Source organism: Saccoglossus kowalevskii, chromosome 20, assembly GCF_978046115.1.
Source record: "Saccoglossus kowalevskii chromosome 20, keSacKowa6.1, whole genome shotgun sequence".
In the NCBI taxonomy this organism is placed as follows: Eukaryota; Metazoa; Hemichordata; class Enteropneusta; family Harrimaniidae; genus Saccoglossus; species Saccoglossus kowalevskii.
The window spans coordinates 9,668,688-9,686,230 of NC_140660.1; the positions used below are offsets into that span (position 1 = coordinate 9,668,688).

The 17,543-nt window shown below is 35.6% G+C and overlaps 1 protein-coding gene across 1 annotated transcript in view; it reads right to left on the bottom strand.

Annotated features, from left to right (window-relative positions):
- The window catches only part of LOC144350293 (uncharacterized), a 56,830-nt gene that overhangs the window by 18,231 nt on the left and 21,056 nt on the right, over positions 1-17,543 (bottom strand). The window contains exons 3-10 of the mRNA XM_085494359.1: positions 16,813-16,911; positions 16,555-16,674; positions 13,539-13,757; positions 13,141-13,200; positions 8,572-8,970; positions 7,346-7,587; positions 5,681-5,708; positions 1,115-3,679 (exon numbers count right to left, since the gene is read on the bottom strand). Coding sequence (XP_085350485.1) covers positions 1,115-3,679; positions 5,681-5,708; positions 7,346-7,587; positions 8,572-8,970; positions 13,141-13,200; positions 13,539-13,757; positions 16,555-16,674; positions 16,813-16,900 — 3,721 coding nt within the window. The 5' untranslated portion in view covers positions 16,901-16,911. The remainder of the gene's footprint in view (positions 1-1,114; positions 3,680-5,680; positions 5,709-7,345; positions 7,588-8,571; positions 8,971-13,140; positions 13,201-13,538; positions 13,758-16,554; positions 16,675-16,812; positions 16,912-17,543) is intronic.

Genomic DNA, 17,543 nt, shown 5'->3' on the forward strand with positions numbered 1-17,543 from the left:
ATAGCGAGGAGATATTTTCTAGTGAAATTGTATCAGCAATACTTTTGCAAAATAAAAACGAAAACTGTTGTAAAAAAATTTGAACATTTTTTAAACGTTTAGGTATACTCTTGAATTTTTTATAGAAATGAAATACTGTAATGCAAGTGCCATTACCGGTAAATAAAAATGCATTCAAAAAACTTGGTAATAAGTTTATAAGAATGTTTATACAATCAGTATAGAAACAGTCATTGTATATTGACTTATGACAATTTCTAGGACTACATAAAAGTGTAAACTGTATAGTATTCTTTATGTTTCTAAATTGCCTTCTGATTGTTGCTCATTATATTGTGGTATACAAAGTAAATGATACCATGGCACATGTCGAAAAATGGTGCATCTTTTATGACATATAAAATACATACTATAGTGTTACAAACGATATGGAAGTATCTCCAAGAAACGCATGTCAAGTGGTATAGGACATGTGACCTGTACCGAAGTACTAAAGCAAATTGAGCTGGTAGGTTTCAATAAGATTGAAATGTAACTGTTGACGGATGAAGGTCAATCACCCATACAAACAGCTCCGCTCTGTCATCGATAGAGCTACAAATGACAAACATTGTTGTTACCCCTAAAGGGTCATGGAAATGGGAAACACGAGAAAAATCTCTGGATATATATGATTATCAGAAATAGCACATTTAATGTCCAAAATGGCTGCTAGTTGCCTGTGACATAAAAATATACATCTAATGTATTTGTAAAAAGTTTGAAAAGGATATGTCAACAACTGTGTGAGCTATGACTCCTGATATATTCACAGATAGACTGACCGAACCGACCCAAAATAACAGTCCTCACTTTCGGACTTTGTCCAAAGCAGAGACTAAAAACAGGTGCACTATAATCTATGTCTAACGTTTGGTGCTGCAGTTTCACTACAAGAGATGTACAAAATCAGGAAATAGCTAATTTTACTCAGATGTTTTATTATTATTTTTTGTAATGTTCTTTTAAGGGCAACAAAAACCAAAGACATTAATGTGTATGTGGGAATTTCACAAGCGCTTAAAGCTTACTGAATGGTATTACAGTCTGAATCTCATTTGTAGTTTTGGCTTACCTGCACACAATGAATCTGGTATCTTCTCAATTTTATTGAAAGATAGATTCAATGTCGTCATACTCTTCAATTTACCAATCTCATCTGGTATAGCAGTCAATGCATTATGTTCCATGTTGAGGTCTGTCAACTTTTCTAATGCACACAATGAATCTGGTATCTTCTCCATTTTATTGTTATCTAGATTCAATATCTTCATACTCTTCAATTTACCAATCTCATCTGGTATAGAAGTCAATGCATTCGACCTAATGTCAAGTTCTGTCAACTGTTGTAATGCACACAATGAATCTGGTATCTTCTCCATTTTATTGTTATCTAGATTCAATATCTTCATACTCTTCAATTTACTAATCTCATCTGGTATAGCAGTCAATGCATTGGATCTCATGATAAGTTCTGTCAACTGGTCTAATGCACACAATGAAGCTGGTATCTTCTCAATTTTATTGGATGATAGATTCAATGTCTTCATACTCTTCAATTTACCAATCTCATCTGGTACAGAAGTCAATGCATTCGACCTCATGTTAAGTTCTGTCAACTGTTCTAATGCACACAATGAATCTGGTATCTTCTCAATTTTATTAAAAGATAGATTCAATGTCTCCATACTCTTCAATTTACCAATCTCATCTGGTATAGAAGTCAATGCATTGCCATTCATGTAAAGTTCTGTCAACTGTTGTAATGCACACAATGAAGCTGGTATCTTCTTCATTTTATTGTTATCTAGATTCAATATCTTCATACTCTTCAATTTACTAATCTCATCTGGTATAGAAGTCAATGCATTCGACGCCATGTTAAGTTCTGTCAACTTTTCTAATGCACACAATGAATCTGGTATCTTGTCAATTTTATTAAAATATAGATTCAATATCTTCATACTCTTCAATTTACTAATCTCATCTGGTATAGAAGTCAATGCATTGCCATTCATGTAAAGTTCTGTCAACTGTTGTAATGCACACAATGAAGCTGGTATCTTCTTCATTTTATTGTTATCTAGATTCAATATCTTCATACTCTTCAATTTACTAATCTCATCTGGTATAGAAGTCAATGCATTCGACGCCATGTTAAGTTCTGTCAACTTTTCTAATGCACACAATGAATCTGGTATCTTGTCAATTTTATTAAAATATAGATTCAATATCTTCATACTCTTCAATTTACTAATCTCATCTGGTATAGCAGTCAATGCATTAGATCCTATGTAAAGTTCTGTCAACTTTTCTAATGCACACAATGAATCTGGTATCTTGTCAATTTTATTAAAATATAGATTCAATATCTTCATACTCTTCAATTTACTAATCTCATCTGGTATAGCAGTCAATGCATTAGATCCTATGTAAAGTTCTGTCAACTTTTCTAATGCACACAATGAATCTGGTATCTTGTCAATTTTATTAAAAGATAGATCCAATGTCTCCATACTCTTCAATTTACCAATCTCATCTGGTATAGAAGTCAATGCATTGTCATTCATGTAAAGTTCTGTCAACTTTTCTAATGCACACAATGAATCTGGTATCTTGTCAATTTTATTAAAAGATAGATCCAATGTCTCCATACTCTTCAATTTACCAATCTCATCTGGTATAGAAGTCAATGCATTCGACCCCATGTTAAGTTCTGTCAACTTTTCTAATGCACACAATGAATCTGGTATCTTGTCAATTTTATTAAAAGATAGATTCAATGTCTCCATACTCTTCAATTTACCAATCTCATCTGGTATAGAAGTCAATGCATTGTCATTCATGTCAAGTTCTGTCAACTGCTGTAATGCACACAGTGAATCTGGTATCTTCTCCATTTTATTGTTATCTAGATTCAATATATTCATACTCTTCAATTTACTAATCTCATCTGGTATAGCAGTCAATGCATTATATTTCATGTCGAGTTCTGTCAACTGTTCTAATGTACACAATGAAGCTGGTATCTTCTCAATTTTATTGGATGATAGATTCAATGTCTTCATACTCTTCAATTTACCAATCTCATCTGGTACAGAAGTCAATGCATTGTCATTCATGTAAAGTTCTGTCAACTTTTCTAATGCACACAATGAATCTGGTATCTTGTCAATTTTATTAAAAGATAGATCCAATGTCTCCATACTCTTCAATTTACCAATCTCATCTGGTATAGAAGTCAATGCATTCGACCCCATGTTAAGTTCTGTCAACTTTTCTAATGCACACAATGAAGCTGGTATCTTCTCAATTTTATTGGATGATAGATTCAATGTCTTCATACTCTTCAATTTACCAATCTCATCTGGTACAGAAGTCAATGCATTCGACCTCATGTTAAGTTCTGTCAACTGTTCTAATGCATACAGTGATTCTGGTATCTTCGAAATCTTATTGAACGATAGATCTAATTTCTGTAATTCATGGCATTCCCCAATCTCAGATGGTACTATCGTTAGTTCACTATGTTTCAGGTTTAAAATCCTCAGGTCTTTATACAGACCAAGTCTTGATAAATCTATAGATTTATGTTTTTTGTGACTGAGATCCAATTCCATTTCCACACATGTAGCTGTATCTATCAAGACAATTGAAATGTTACACTGCTTCAGCAAATTAACAACACAATCATGCCCTAGTCAAATGGGGTCTAATAAGTCATCTCAAGTCATTATTCACTAATCAGTGTTTTGGATTCAGGTAATCTATTTTAAACAATCGTTAAGCACAATAATAATAGCTTAGGTTGAACTCATTCAGAAATATAATACATTATAAAAATAAAATGACTAGTTATTGATTATGACTATAAAATTCGTACTTTTTCGGTGACTTTTGATGATTTGTGAGCTAAATACCAGACATCCCAAAAGAAATAGTGTGTGAAAGGAAAGAATTTTGTGAAATTAGATGATAGCAAGTGATGTTGGTTTGGTACAAATAGTGTGACGACGTTTCCAAATTTCCATACAATTTATATAGAAAAAAAACTTAAGGTAGAGATGCAGGTTTGTCGGAACTTGGGAGTGAAATTTGTATTTTGCTTTTTATTATCCAAACAGTCTCGGCTATAGACAGTTAAAATTTTGTATAATTGTGAATAGTGGAACATACTCAAAACACGATTTTAAAATATAAATAACAGGTGCAAACATTCTCTTTTTGAATGCTTAGCAAGATTTAGCAAGGCTGTACATAAATAATAAAAAAGAAACATGGTGAAAAAAAGAAATGACGGGATCTCCATATTATGCACCATATTTAACTTTTAACAAAACGATAATACATTTAAATTTGGAACTGTTACAGCCATTTTAATTATGAGCATTAGCAAACTTCTTACTGAGTGAATTGTTATGCAAATTAGCAATTATCTCACTTTAAAAAATAGCTCCTAGACGCTTTGACCTTTCGTTTTGAAATTTTCACTAATGATTGACAATGTGTTTATCTTCAAAACGCCGTCGGGGCATTGTTTTTAGTTGAATAGTGTTAAAGCAATCCTACAGACAACTAGCCTGGGTGTTAATTTATGCATAAACTTGAAGTAGTGAAATTTGAGCAGCTGCCCTACAAAATTGACAACTCGTAGACAGTTTTCAAGATGGCACTTTCTTCATAGTAAACAGATGTACCCACAAACAAATTTTGACAGGAAACAGAAGCATGGTTTAGGAACTATTTTTTTAAATCACTTTTGACCAAAAAAGCACATTTTTGTGCATATTTCACACTACAGTGTCCATAAAAAATACTAAAACATTTTTAAAATTCATAAAATAAGCTTTCCGAAAATATATAGTTTTGTGGACAAGGGAGGTCATCTTGGTTTCCTAATTAATTAATTAAAATATCTGTCAGGTAAACTGCATCTCTACCTTAAATGGCAATCGGTCAACTTGAATCAAAACCTATAATAATGTATTTGAAGGCTATCACATACCAGAGATGTGGTTTAATCCTGCATCAAGGTATCGTCAAGTGAACAAATCACATGCACCACAGATACAAATGTTACAACTATTTTGCATGCCAGTCAGTTGTAAAACAATTCGTCACATGTTAACATAAAATCAAGGACGTCATCGGACTTAAGTGTAACACATCGACTCAAGGCGTGAAGTGCGCCAAATAACCAAACCAAATAACCGAATAATCAAACCAAAACCTAACCTAACCCTAAACCAATTATAACCAAATGTGTTAGCTCTTTTGGAGCTCTATTGGGTAACAAATACAAAATGCTTTTCGAACCCTGGCCAGAAAGGCACGCCCAAATATTTTTAATTTCACCTTCCGGTGCCGGTTCCGGGTTTTTAGGCAACCTATTTTAACTGTCAACTATCACCGTTGCAAAAATGGTTGAAAACTCTCGGAAAACTGTACTTTTGGTTAGTTGATGAGATCCTCCGGAACAGTTTAACAAGATTATACATATATGCGCAACATATATCGTGAAACGTAGAACATTCTGTGACATAGCTACGTCCCTCAAGGCATTACGATTTTCACTGGAATTTACAGGTATGTAAGCGAGTGATATTTTGTTTGTAGTATCATAAGAAAATCTAATTATTACCTTCCTGGACTGACTGTATCAAGCTCTTCTGTAGATAAAAAAACAGAAACAAGTCTATGAAGATCAAGAAAGTACAAGTCAACTTGGTTTCTTATACGAACATATTCATCAAAAAATTTGTAATATAATATCATGCACCAAATGCATGCTTTGAGCGCCCACTCAGTGTCATGTAAAGTCAGTATATCAGATTACAGTTGGACATAATCATGTATAATCTAAGAAGACAAAGTAACTATTGTATTCACATATAATATGTACACAATGGCATGCCATGCAGCACTACATTAAGAAATAACAAGTCATTGTCAATGTTTTAGTGACTTTATCAAACTATGAAAAGCATAGTCAGATTATGTTTAAATATTGAGATAATATTTAGCATATTAACTGTAAATGAGCATGAAACGGGTATAAAGACCAAATTTGAATGAGGCATGCACAAGAAATGACGGACAGAAGGTTTCAAGTGACAGAAAAAAGTCAGCAATTTTTTTATCAATTTGCAAAGCTGATTTTCAGCAGTCGCACATATGCTCAGTAGACGTGCTCGAGAAATGATACAGACAAACAGCAACAAAACAAACGGGGTTAAACTTGGCCAAAGGCCGTTTAAAACCAGTTTAGAGACTCAATTTAGTACAAGGTCTAACACTTGGTCTTGGCTTATCAAAGATTAGGTCCTGAACACAAGTTTACATTCCATTGTTCAATCATATAAAGGCTTCATCCATGTACTTACTTCATTCACACCATCGTTGTGACAACACACGTTGGACTAACTTTCAATATAGTTGCGAAATGAACTCAATTAAAGCTCGTTTTTATATAGGATTGCGTTTCAATTGGAATTTAATTAAAATAAAATAAATTCAATGCAATTAAACAATAAAGAGAATTGTTTTTTAATAGAAGTTCAATATAATTGAATATTATGTGACTTAACATGGAAATGTTTACAAAGCTCGGGTTTAGTAACGGGATAGCTTTGCAAACTTGACTTGAATTCGACTAAATATTGATTAAACGTTGAAAACATAGTGAGGTGTAAATATGAATGAAAGTCCTGACAACGTTGATACCATGCACGCACGTACAAACGCATACTGACAGACTAAGTGTAAAGATTCCCATTGTGTGCTTCGCATACACAAGTCAAAACAAAATGAAGGGCATCAATATCGGATTATGTCCAATGTATGCACAACATTTGAATGATACCCGGCCCGGAATAACAGAAATACTTGATTGTCATTGTGCCATGTTCAATCAGATCATGAAACTAATAGACGCACATATGTATAACAAGATTAATGATGTATGCATGAAGCTTGAGGTGAACATGCTTGTTGTATGCAAGGACGATCGAACGCACAGATATCAGTTCATAAGTCCAATTGTGTCTGAACAGGGAGTAATAAAAAAGTGTCCTTAATGCAGGTTAGCGAATTCATTTAAAAGTCAAATGGTTGAATATTACCCGAGTGTCTGTTGACATTGAGACAACTTCGATGATGTATGCAAAATGTTTGCAGCAGACATACATGGATGGTGAACGCATAGAGGTCAGTCCATTAGTCGCATTGTGTATCAACAGGGGATAATGAAAAGTGTCTCTAATGTGGTTTTGCACAATCAGTTGAAAGTAAAATGATGGGAAAATACCTGTGTGTATGTTGATGTTGAGGCAACTTCATCGTCATCAAATTGAGGTTGCAATGTTTTAATATCAGCGGTTTTGCTTTGAAGAAACCTTTCAGTGAACAGTTTTGTTTCGAATGTTGAAGGCCATCTAGTCGTCATCAAATTAAAATGTGCAAGGCCTGCTTGACGTTCTCTATTGAGATACAACTTGGTAACAGTTTCCACTCTTGCATCCGTAAATATCTTCTGTTCCTCCTCATAAGCTGAATATAAAAAAATAATTCTCTGGTGATCAAGATTGAGAAAAAAAACTCCCCACTAACAAGTTGACGTATGTATGATTTGTTCCAATACTAGAGGAGTATGTATACATTTTGAAATTACAGGCAAGTATTGCATAATAAAAAATATTTCTATATAACACGCACTATACATATTATCATATTCCATAAGTATAAACTATACTGCAGGTCATGATCATCTGAACTGTACTTTAACATAAATGTAGTCATAACTGGTTAATTCACTACAGTAACAATACAACAAGCGTGCAAGAAATTTGGCTTTGTTCAACCACAACTGGAAGAGAAACAACTGTAAGACTGAAAAGCAGTATATTTGTATTGAAAGCAAGATTCCAGGCATGGTGAGTACTGTATGAAGATTAGCAAGCCACCTGACAAAGAATTACCTCAAAGTAACCACCGTGAGAAATAGGTAGCTTGGATGATTGTGGGCCAAATCAGGGAAGTCAGAATAGATTCACAAGCAGATATGCACCAACTCTACAAAGAACATTGCACTGGAGGTTTATGCAGGGCAGAGAATAGAGCTAATTCTTCATGTCAAGAGATCGGATGGGAGTGCAAAGGATGGCTCAAAGGCATTCACGCAACTGATAACAGGTTTAGATGGTTACTATAATCCAGTCACTAATGAGGCTTAAGAGGGTTGGTTGATCACTAAAGGACCTTGAAGAGTGCTGCAATCAACACAAATAAAAGCAGTCACTATTACCAAAATGGGGAAATGAAAGAACTAATATATCTAATTGTTTAGAATGTATTGCTAATAATGGCATATACAGTACGACCCAAGCTTAATTTAACATTTATTTGGTTTAAACCTTAGCCAGCTAACAGTAAGCATGGAAATATGACCTGACTGTAGTGTAATAACAATTCTAATGATCTCTTGCCATAAGACACAAACCCTTTATTTGATGCTGTAATATACTGAATTATTACCTTTGAAAAATGCTTCAGCCGTTGTTAGACAGGTAGGATCTACAGTGGTTGATAATTGTAAGATGACACCTTCATCTTCTACCATTGCTTTCATCTCATCTGTTATCAGAACATCAGTTAACAGCATAGCAAGCTTTCCACTCTGCAGACCGGCTTCAAACGTCCATAATCCATTTAAACTCCAGCATCGGAGGATGAGTATGACAGATGATATTTGGAGATCAACAAGACCAACCTTAAGGTCCTTCAGAGCTTCACGTCTCAATCTCATCTTGGTTTCATGTTCGGCATCACTGTTTGCAATTTCCTCCATGTTGTGTTCAAATGATTTCACCAATGCCCGGTAGAGCGTTCTGTCTTTAATTGAAGCATTGTCCAGGTTAACAAGGACAGGTATGTCTGAAACAATAAACAATATTTTTACTAAGATCAATATGAAATTTACAATGCTTAATAATTCTACTGTCAGTTTAATATGTTCTTAAGAATTACATTTTTGTTTTACATTTTTAAATGAATGAGAGATGGAAAAGGACTCAAGTCATCCAGGTGACCCGAGAGACTAATGAGGGGATCTGTGGGATTACTGCGTTCTGGAAATTGAAACTTGGGTACTGGCTGACTGTACAAATTAAAACAAATCAAAACCGCAGAAACATAAGTGAGAAACATGCAAGGCTGTCAGAGCTGATGTCAAGGCCTTAAAAAAGCCACTTCAGTGGGACCATGCAACACTATCATTACAATGGCTGCTGTTCAGCCATCTTGAATCAGGTCATCAAACACATATGTGCTTATGTGCAATATTATGTATCTATCAGTATGAACTTAATTGGGCAAGCAATTCCGGAATATCGGCCGCCAGAAGGCCATGTTTAATCCGATCTAAAAAAAACTAAATGAAATGCATCCAGGTGGCATTGTGTCCAATGTATATGAACATTTGAGCAAAATCCCTGAATACACAACAAAAATTGGGCTCTGGAGTGGCAGAAATGCTTAAGAATAAAAATGGTCGCCATTTGGCCATCTGGAAAGAGATTGTGAAACTAATTGACGTGCACATGTATTCCAAAACTTGAACCATGGGCAAATCAAGTAAGTATAAATTGGGTTGTTTTATAACTTACTAAGTTCAAATTGGGCAGTCTGTGCTTGAATGAACCCGCAACTTACTTGGTTACATTTGGGTAGTCAGCGCTATAAGTGTATTCAACCTGAATGGTTATAAATTATGATGATATTAGACTCGGGAGTCTGCAAATGCAAATGAATTCAACTAATTACAGAATTGTCAAAAAGCAGATCTGGCAAAGTGAGGGTGAGGAAAGTAGATTTGCCACCCGAGTCAACGTTGGCAATGTTGAGGGTAATGATGATGGTATACAGCAGGATGATGGTAACGTTGATGGTGATGGTATACAACAGGCGAGAAGCTGGATGAACCAGGGCATGAAAGACCACTTCTTTGCATGGACTTACAGACAGGATAGAGACAACTCGGGACATGAGTACACTGTATACTGAACCAGTGTGTTACATAGGTGAAGGTTATAGTGATAACTACCATGACATGCCCGTAGTTGCTGATGGTTGGAGTGCTATTCTACACAGAAACACAGTGGAAGAATTTACAGGTGAAAGACCTGGTCCAAATTTGAAGGCAGAAGATATACCAACACCAATTACTGCATTCCACAAATTATTCCCTAAAACATTAGTTACAAGCCTAAGAAGAAAGAGGCGAATGCCTATGCCAAATGAATTATACATAAGGGTGCTGATAAATATTGGTCAAAAGTGCAAACTGATGGAGATGGCAGCTTTCCTTGGCATTTTAATAATTATGGGTGTTGATGTAAAAGGTGACACATCAGACTATTGGTCATGTAACACTGCAATGCGAAATGAAAAAAAATTGCCACATTTATAAGTCCTAATCGGTTTCAACAAACTCTGCAATATTTTCATGCAAATGATGTCAGAGCAGACCCAGCTTATATTATCAGTCCAAATGAAAGAACCAGAGAGAGACACATACAGCCAATGTACAAAGTTGCTCCGGTTCTCCATACTGTGATAACTCTGTCACAACAGTTCTGGCACCTTCCAGGCAAAAACCAAGTGCCAAATGATTTAAGGTGTATGTACTTGTTGACACAAATTATATGGCAAGCCTTAAATTCATGACGAGCACAGGAAGTCATGAGGAAGACATGGTGAATGTACTCAGAAGAACTGCTATATGTGAGGGTTTGGCCGCGCCATTCAGGGGACTGCACCATGTAGTTTACACTGACAGATACCACACCAGCATAGGATTGGCAAATCTTCTACTGGATTACTAGCACACCTACTTGGTTGGAAGTATGAGACAGGGCCAAAAAGGCGTCCCCAATTCACAGCACACAAATCCCTGTAGAAACCCTGCAAACAACACCATAAAAAAATCTCTGCAGAGGCCAGTTTGCATCAAGACAGAAGAAGATTTAGTTGTAACATACAGAGATTCCAGTACACTGAAACTGCTGTCAAATTGCTCAGAGAGATTTAGAAATGACAATACATTTGTCACAATCAACACCTGTGATCAACAATCAGATGCGATCATATTTTCATCATCACAGCGCCAAGCCCAGGCCGGGCCCAAGGGATGGAGGAGTATTTGTAATTCATTTGAAATTACATGATTGTATCATTGTGTATTACAGAATAGATGTGAAGCAAAATCTTAGGTTTAGCTATCAGTACTTTGGATCACCATTACCATGAATTTAGTTGTAGTCCAATTCAATTTAATTGTAGTAACTAGAGCCCAGCTGCAATTTAATTGTAGCACGTGCAGCTCAGCTACAAAGTATTTGCAATGCCTACAGCCCAGCTAGAATTTATTTTTAGTGCCTACAGCCCACCTACGATTTACTTGTAGTGCCTAAAACCCATCTACAATTTACTTGTAGTGCCTACAGCCCAGGTAAAACTTATTTGCAGTAACTGTTACCCAAATCAAATTATGTGTGTTGAATGGAAAGACCCAAGTACAACTCAGTAAACAGTGCTGTTTGTTTCGTTACTCGACCTGGAAAACGAGCTACTTAGTGAGTTGGACTTTGGAGGAAATGCGTGTAGCCCTATGGGAGAAAGAGGATTAATCACTTCTGTGGATTATCTAAATTTTAATAAAATGTTCTGATTACGCACGTTGTGCCAATCCGGCAATTATTAGGTTGAATTTCAAACCAAAGCATTGTTCCCACCAGGTACTTGTATACAATGTATTATTGCGATGCATAATTGGTGTTTGAAAGAGATTGCGTAATTATTATGCAAATGAAGTAATTTTGTACCAACATTTATTATAATGCTACAATTATTATGGATGTGTAAAAACCCAAATATATGCTACTCAAAACAATATACATTGTTACATCAAATACGTTTAGACCATGTTAAACGATGTCATGTAACCCCAATATTCCCACAATGGCAGTTTTTTATCTGCACACATGTCTAAATGCTTTCTTAACCTAGTAGATGAGAGTAGGTGCACCCTCAATTTCACAGTTTCATAATCTTACAGGGGAAAATCATGCACCTGCTCTAATTCTTGTGTTTCAAAGAATGTTGAGGGGTTTTTTTCTTGTACATTATGCATCCTTATGAACACATCTGCAAATTATGGTAATCAGAATACACACTAATGGCGTTGTTGCAGCTTTTGCAACATGCCCCCACATCGATATTTAATAATTAACAATTTAACAAGAGAGCCAGGGCCATATGCTGGTTGAATAAGGGTGTTTCTTTACGAGAAGCTGCAAGAACGCTAAATGTGACCCGATCTGTTATTCACAGACTATCATAGCATTACAGAGAAACCAATAGTACATAGCAGACCCTGGTAAGGTGTCCACGTTTTACAACTCCTGCTGAAAACCTCTACCTCCTTATCTCAACCTTTGGTAACCGAACCGTAACTGCCAATTTCCTACGTAGGACCCTCAAAGCAGCAACTCATACCAATGTGAGTGACCAGACTGTGCGGCACTGTCTGAGGGCCAGAAATGTCAGACCTAAATGCCAGGCTGTTAGGCCAGTCCTTCTCCCATGCCACGTAACTGCTCGTTTAGACTGAGCTCGACAGCAGATTCGTTGAACACGTAGAAACGTGGATCGTTTTCAGCTAGCCCAATGGTTGATCCAGGAGTTGCAAGCGATATCACAACGTTCACTACAGAGATTAGTGACATCCATGAGGCGACGTTGTGTTGCATGTGTTACTGCAACAGGTGGTCACAAATGTTCCATGGACTGGCATTTTCAATCCTTCTTACTTTCAGAACTCGTTTAACAAAATGAATAATGATTACATGGATTAAAACTATTGTCATATATCACCATTTGTGCTTAAACACCTGGCAGTCAAAATAGATAATTAATGATAATGTTACGAACTGAATTAATCTTGAAGAGATTCATTCAATTGGCCTATAAATTTTCAAAAAAAGGTAAAAATATATTTAGAAATGTTGTTAATATGCAAGTCAGGTAGTTAATATGTATACTTACCTATATAGTGCCTACTGTACTTTAAACCTGAATCTGATTTTATTTGCTTTCTTTTTTTATCTGGTGACAAAACAGACATGAAGAGGTAAGTTTAATTACAAAATTACAAACGTGAAAGTTTTTCTTTTTATGTGTTATTCTCTATAATTAATCTCTAATATTTTAATGGTGGAAAAGTTCATAGTGTGGGAGCACAGCAAGGCAGATTTTCAACACTGGTGGAACAGTGTATACGTGTAGTGTGGGGCACAGCAAAACGGATTTTCAACAAATGTAGAAAGGTACATAGTGTGGGAGCACATCAGGGCAGAATTTTGACAATTGTGGAAAAGAACAATTTGCTCCTAGCATAGCAAGGCAGAATGTTAATGGTAAAACAGAAAATTTGCTACTTTTACCTCTACTGTTGACATGGGTACATTGATATTGGTTTAGTTGCTCAACAAGCTTCGTTTTGTTTACAGTCTCCAATAATCTTGACAGATAATCCAGATTACCTTCAGATATAACTGCTGCCTCCTCAAGTGCACTGATCAGTTCTGCTGGATCTTTCATAGATTCAATTTTATTCCCTGACAGTTTAGAGCAACAAATGCGTTTCATGGCACGGAATGCAGCTGGAGTAACAAGCAAACATATCAATAATAATCAATTTTCGTTCATTAATTTAAACGACACTATAATGACATGTTACTGTCACCATTTTGTCACCAAATAACAGTTACGTCGGCGTTGATATCCGTGTAATCCTAATGTCTTTCATAGAATAATATAACTTGAATTGTAACATATCTAAGCAAAATATGGCAAGTACCAATCAATGTGTACCTCAACATGAATTTATAAAAGTGTTAATATATATATGGGCGGCCAGACTATGCTACTGATACCTTCGTTAGAAGGTATGGCCATGCATGATATATGAAAAATCTGTTAAAGCACCAATCTGTTAAACATATTTTGTCAACAAATCCAAGATGACGACAAAAGTTTGTGACTGATGAAAATTATTATCTTTTTCATTTAAAAGGTTTTGTCAATACATGCTACATGCCAAATATCAAGGATGAACGAAACAAACATGAGAATGCCAAAAAATTTTCAAAAATCTAATAAGGCAGATAATCCATAAACAATATTTTATTTTTTCCCTAAAAAGCATTGCCCAAATGCTACATGCCAAATATGAAGTTGATCGGTTAAATCATACATGAGAAACAAATGATTCATTATATATTCTGAAATATCTTGATAACCAAATCAAAAAAATGGAACCAACTACATTACGATCGCAGTCTCAATGCTCTAATGACAATCATGTGACATGGTTAATTATAGAACCGATGCTAACTCTCGGCTTTAATTCTTTTTGTCTTTCTTTCTTTTGTTACGCGTTTTTAGTCAAGTTGTTTAGAAAATATAAGCCCCCCATCCCACCAAATATTTGATGATCACTTTTTGAAAATTTGAACCCCAAATAAGGGCCCACCAGCCGTGAAACCGCCCAGGGTGATTTTTCGGATGAGCGAATTTACGGCAGAATCCGGTACTAAGCAGATAGTATTTTGCAATAGTGTTTCAGATATGAGTTATGCATATTAATGCATTCACATGTTAATATACAGTCATCTGTTATTTTAGTAATATCTCTTGTTTAACGACTTCATAATAACACATACTTCATCTTCCTATCTGTAACAGTGCTTGAGATACAACAGTTATGAATATTAATGAGGTTAGACACTACCATGCCATGGGTGCCAAAACACGTGACCTAGCCATGTGTCATTTCCGCGAAAGAATGTAATACAAAATTTGAGAAATGTCCAATACAACACATGCAATCGCACAATTTCTGCTTTCACTAAATCCAAGATGGCCGCCTAGCAGACTTGGGCCCATAAAAGCTAGACAACTATATTAGGAACCAAGTCCTTCGTGCTTGGGCCCATAAAAACTGGACAATAATAATAAGGGCCTTGCCCTTCAGGAATGTGCCCGAACGATGCTAAGTAACAAACAATCAGTTTCTCGGCTGAGATAGCTCAATTACTCTCATATTTCACAAGCAATCTGAACCATAGTATAAGAAAGAAACTGTATGCAGAGTGAATTGAAGGCATAAATTTGATATAGGGAATATTTATTAAAAAAGAAGTCAAAAATATCACTTTTTACCAAATATATTCATCAAAAATTTAATTGAGAATTGAAAATATCATCTGAGTGAGGTCCACCTGTGGTACCCATATTTGCCTTATTTTCACTTCCCTGTTTTCTCCATATATGAGAACTTAAAGCCAATTGCAACGAAAAGTGTGGTGGTTGGGAGGGGCCTGGTGTCTATGATGGGTATGAACTAGGTGAATAGGCGGGTTGAAAACTCCACCATACACTTCGGTCCATGACCTCAGAGATTTTATTGCATGTCACGTACCACGTGACCAAGGCTAGAACAGTTTACAGGGTTGGTAATCACATTGCAAACGTTATCTGGACTTGGGATATGTTCGGAGTTCAGGGTTTTGCCATGAGATCGTGTATGCCAACTGGGATTCCAAAGTCTGGAATGTTTTTCAGGACCGTGTGCATGTTGCCGAGACTGATCGCATTGATCGCGTATTCAGTTTGGGCCGTGTGGGCATAAGTGAGTGGAGTGTTAGCATGGGCAAAAGTCCCTTTGTCTACCGTACTTTTTATTATTATAAGAGGCAAGATAATCAGGTCATGCATGGCACAGTCCATGTTAGTTACCAAATTTAAGATAAAAAGTTATGTTCATAGTAATAGAGTCTGAACAAAAACATGTCAGAGTTATGGATCCAGAAGCAGATGTTTAATTGTTATGATTTAACATTAAAACGATTGACATTTAGTCATCTAGAGCCTGGTCATCAAGTGCTTGTCCATATTCAGTGATATTGCACTAGAACAGCAATAATTAAAACAATTTGGCAATCGGTCGCCAATTTTGAATTTGATTGCCAAACCAATACAACTGTGTATCTATAACACGATAAATAATGAATATATCTATAACATTATCAGCCAAAACATGTCAGAGATACGACACTAGAATCGCATTCATTAAAATAAAATGACCGCAGGTCGGCTATTTTGAATCAGATCTCAAAAACAAAATGAGGGCATCAAGATTTCTTAATGTTCAATGTATGTACGAAGGTTGAACATAATCCATCTGGAATGTCAAAAATGCTTGATTTTGATGATTCTTCATGTACATATGTATAATATTCTGTATGATGTATGTGCGAAGTTTGAATGTAATTGGTATTGGTATGTCCAAGATATAATTCTGATCGCATGGGCGCACAAATACACAGGTCAAAAAATAAGTCCTCGTTTTCGTACTTAATCAGAAGGGGACTAAAATACTAACAATAACAAACTTACCGTCATCTATTTCAGCACCTATCTTCTCAATAAAAATAGCAAACTCATCACTATCATCAGATTCTCCTACATCAGTGATTGATGCACTCATCTGTCTTTTACAACGTGTGTAGTGGGAATCTGTTAAAAGTAATCAACATAATGATAAAGGAAATGGTGACAGGCCAGTGATCACAATACTCTAGTTCTGACAAATTTGAGCACAGACAGAGTTCCATTATAATACAGAGTACATACAATTGCAAATATCCAACTTACTATCACTGAGTTCTGCCTTTATCTTTTCAATAAAGAATGGAGACTCATTACCATCGATGCCAACATCATCGCTTAATGCAGACTTCATCCTAAATTATTCTTTGTTGAGCAAGTCCAAAAACAGAAAAAAAACGAATAAAAATCAGCATTCAGATTGATAAATGTATCGCATGTTGAATTCAGCAGCTGAGATTCTATGGCTGAAGAAATATTAGCCTTGATATATATTAATAATGTACAAGACAATAGAGTACAGTTTGAGCATTTTGCCAGATTATAAGTTTTTTTGTGAAAAAACTATGCCAGCTGATAGCTAGCTTTGAAGTTAAGACTGTACTGCAAGTCTCATATTAGTAACATTCGAATTAAGAAAACAAAGAATAAGTTAAAGTTATTGAAGACAATGACATGGATTGTTATATTGAATCTTGTGATGTAAAAAAACACAGTGATTGTTATGGTAATCTCTTGAGAAGCAAACAACACAGAAATTGTTGAGGTGAACTCATGTGCTGTAAACAACACAGAGATTGTTTTCGTGATCTCGTGTAACATCAGCAAAACTGATTAATGTGGTATCTCTTTTGATGTAAACACCACAGTGATTGTTGTACTGATCTAATGTGATGTTAACAACACACTGACTGTTGTGACGAACTCCTTTGATCGTGTTTGTTGTGATGTTCTCATGGTGCAAAAACGCTGTTATATTGGTCTCAAGTGATGAAGGC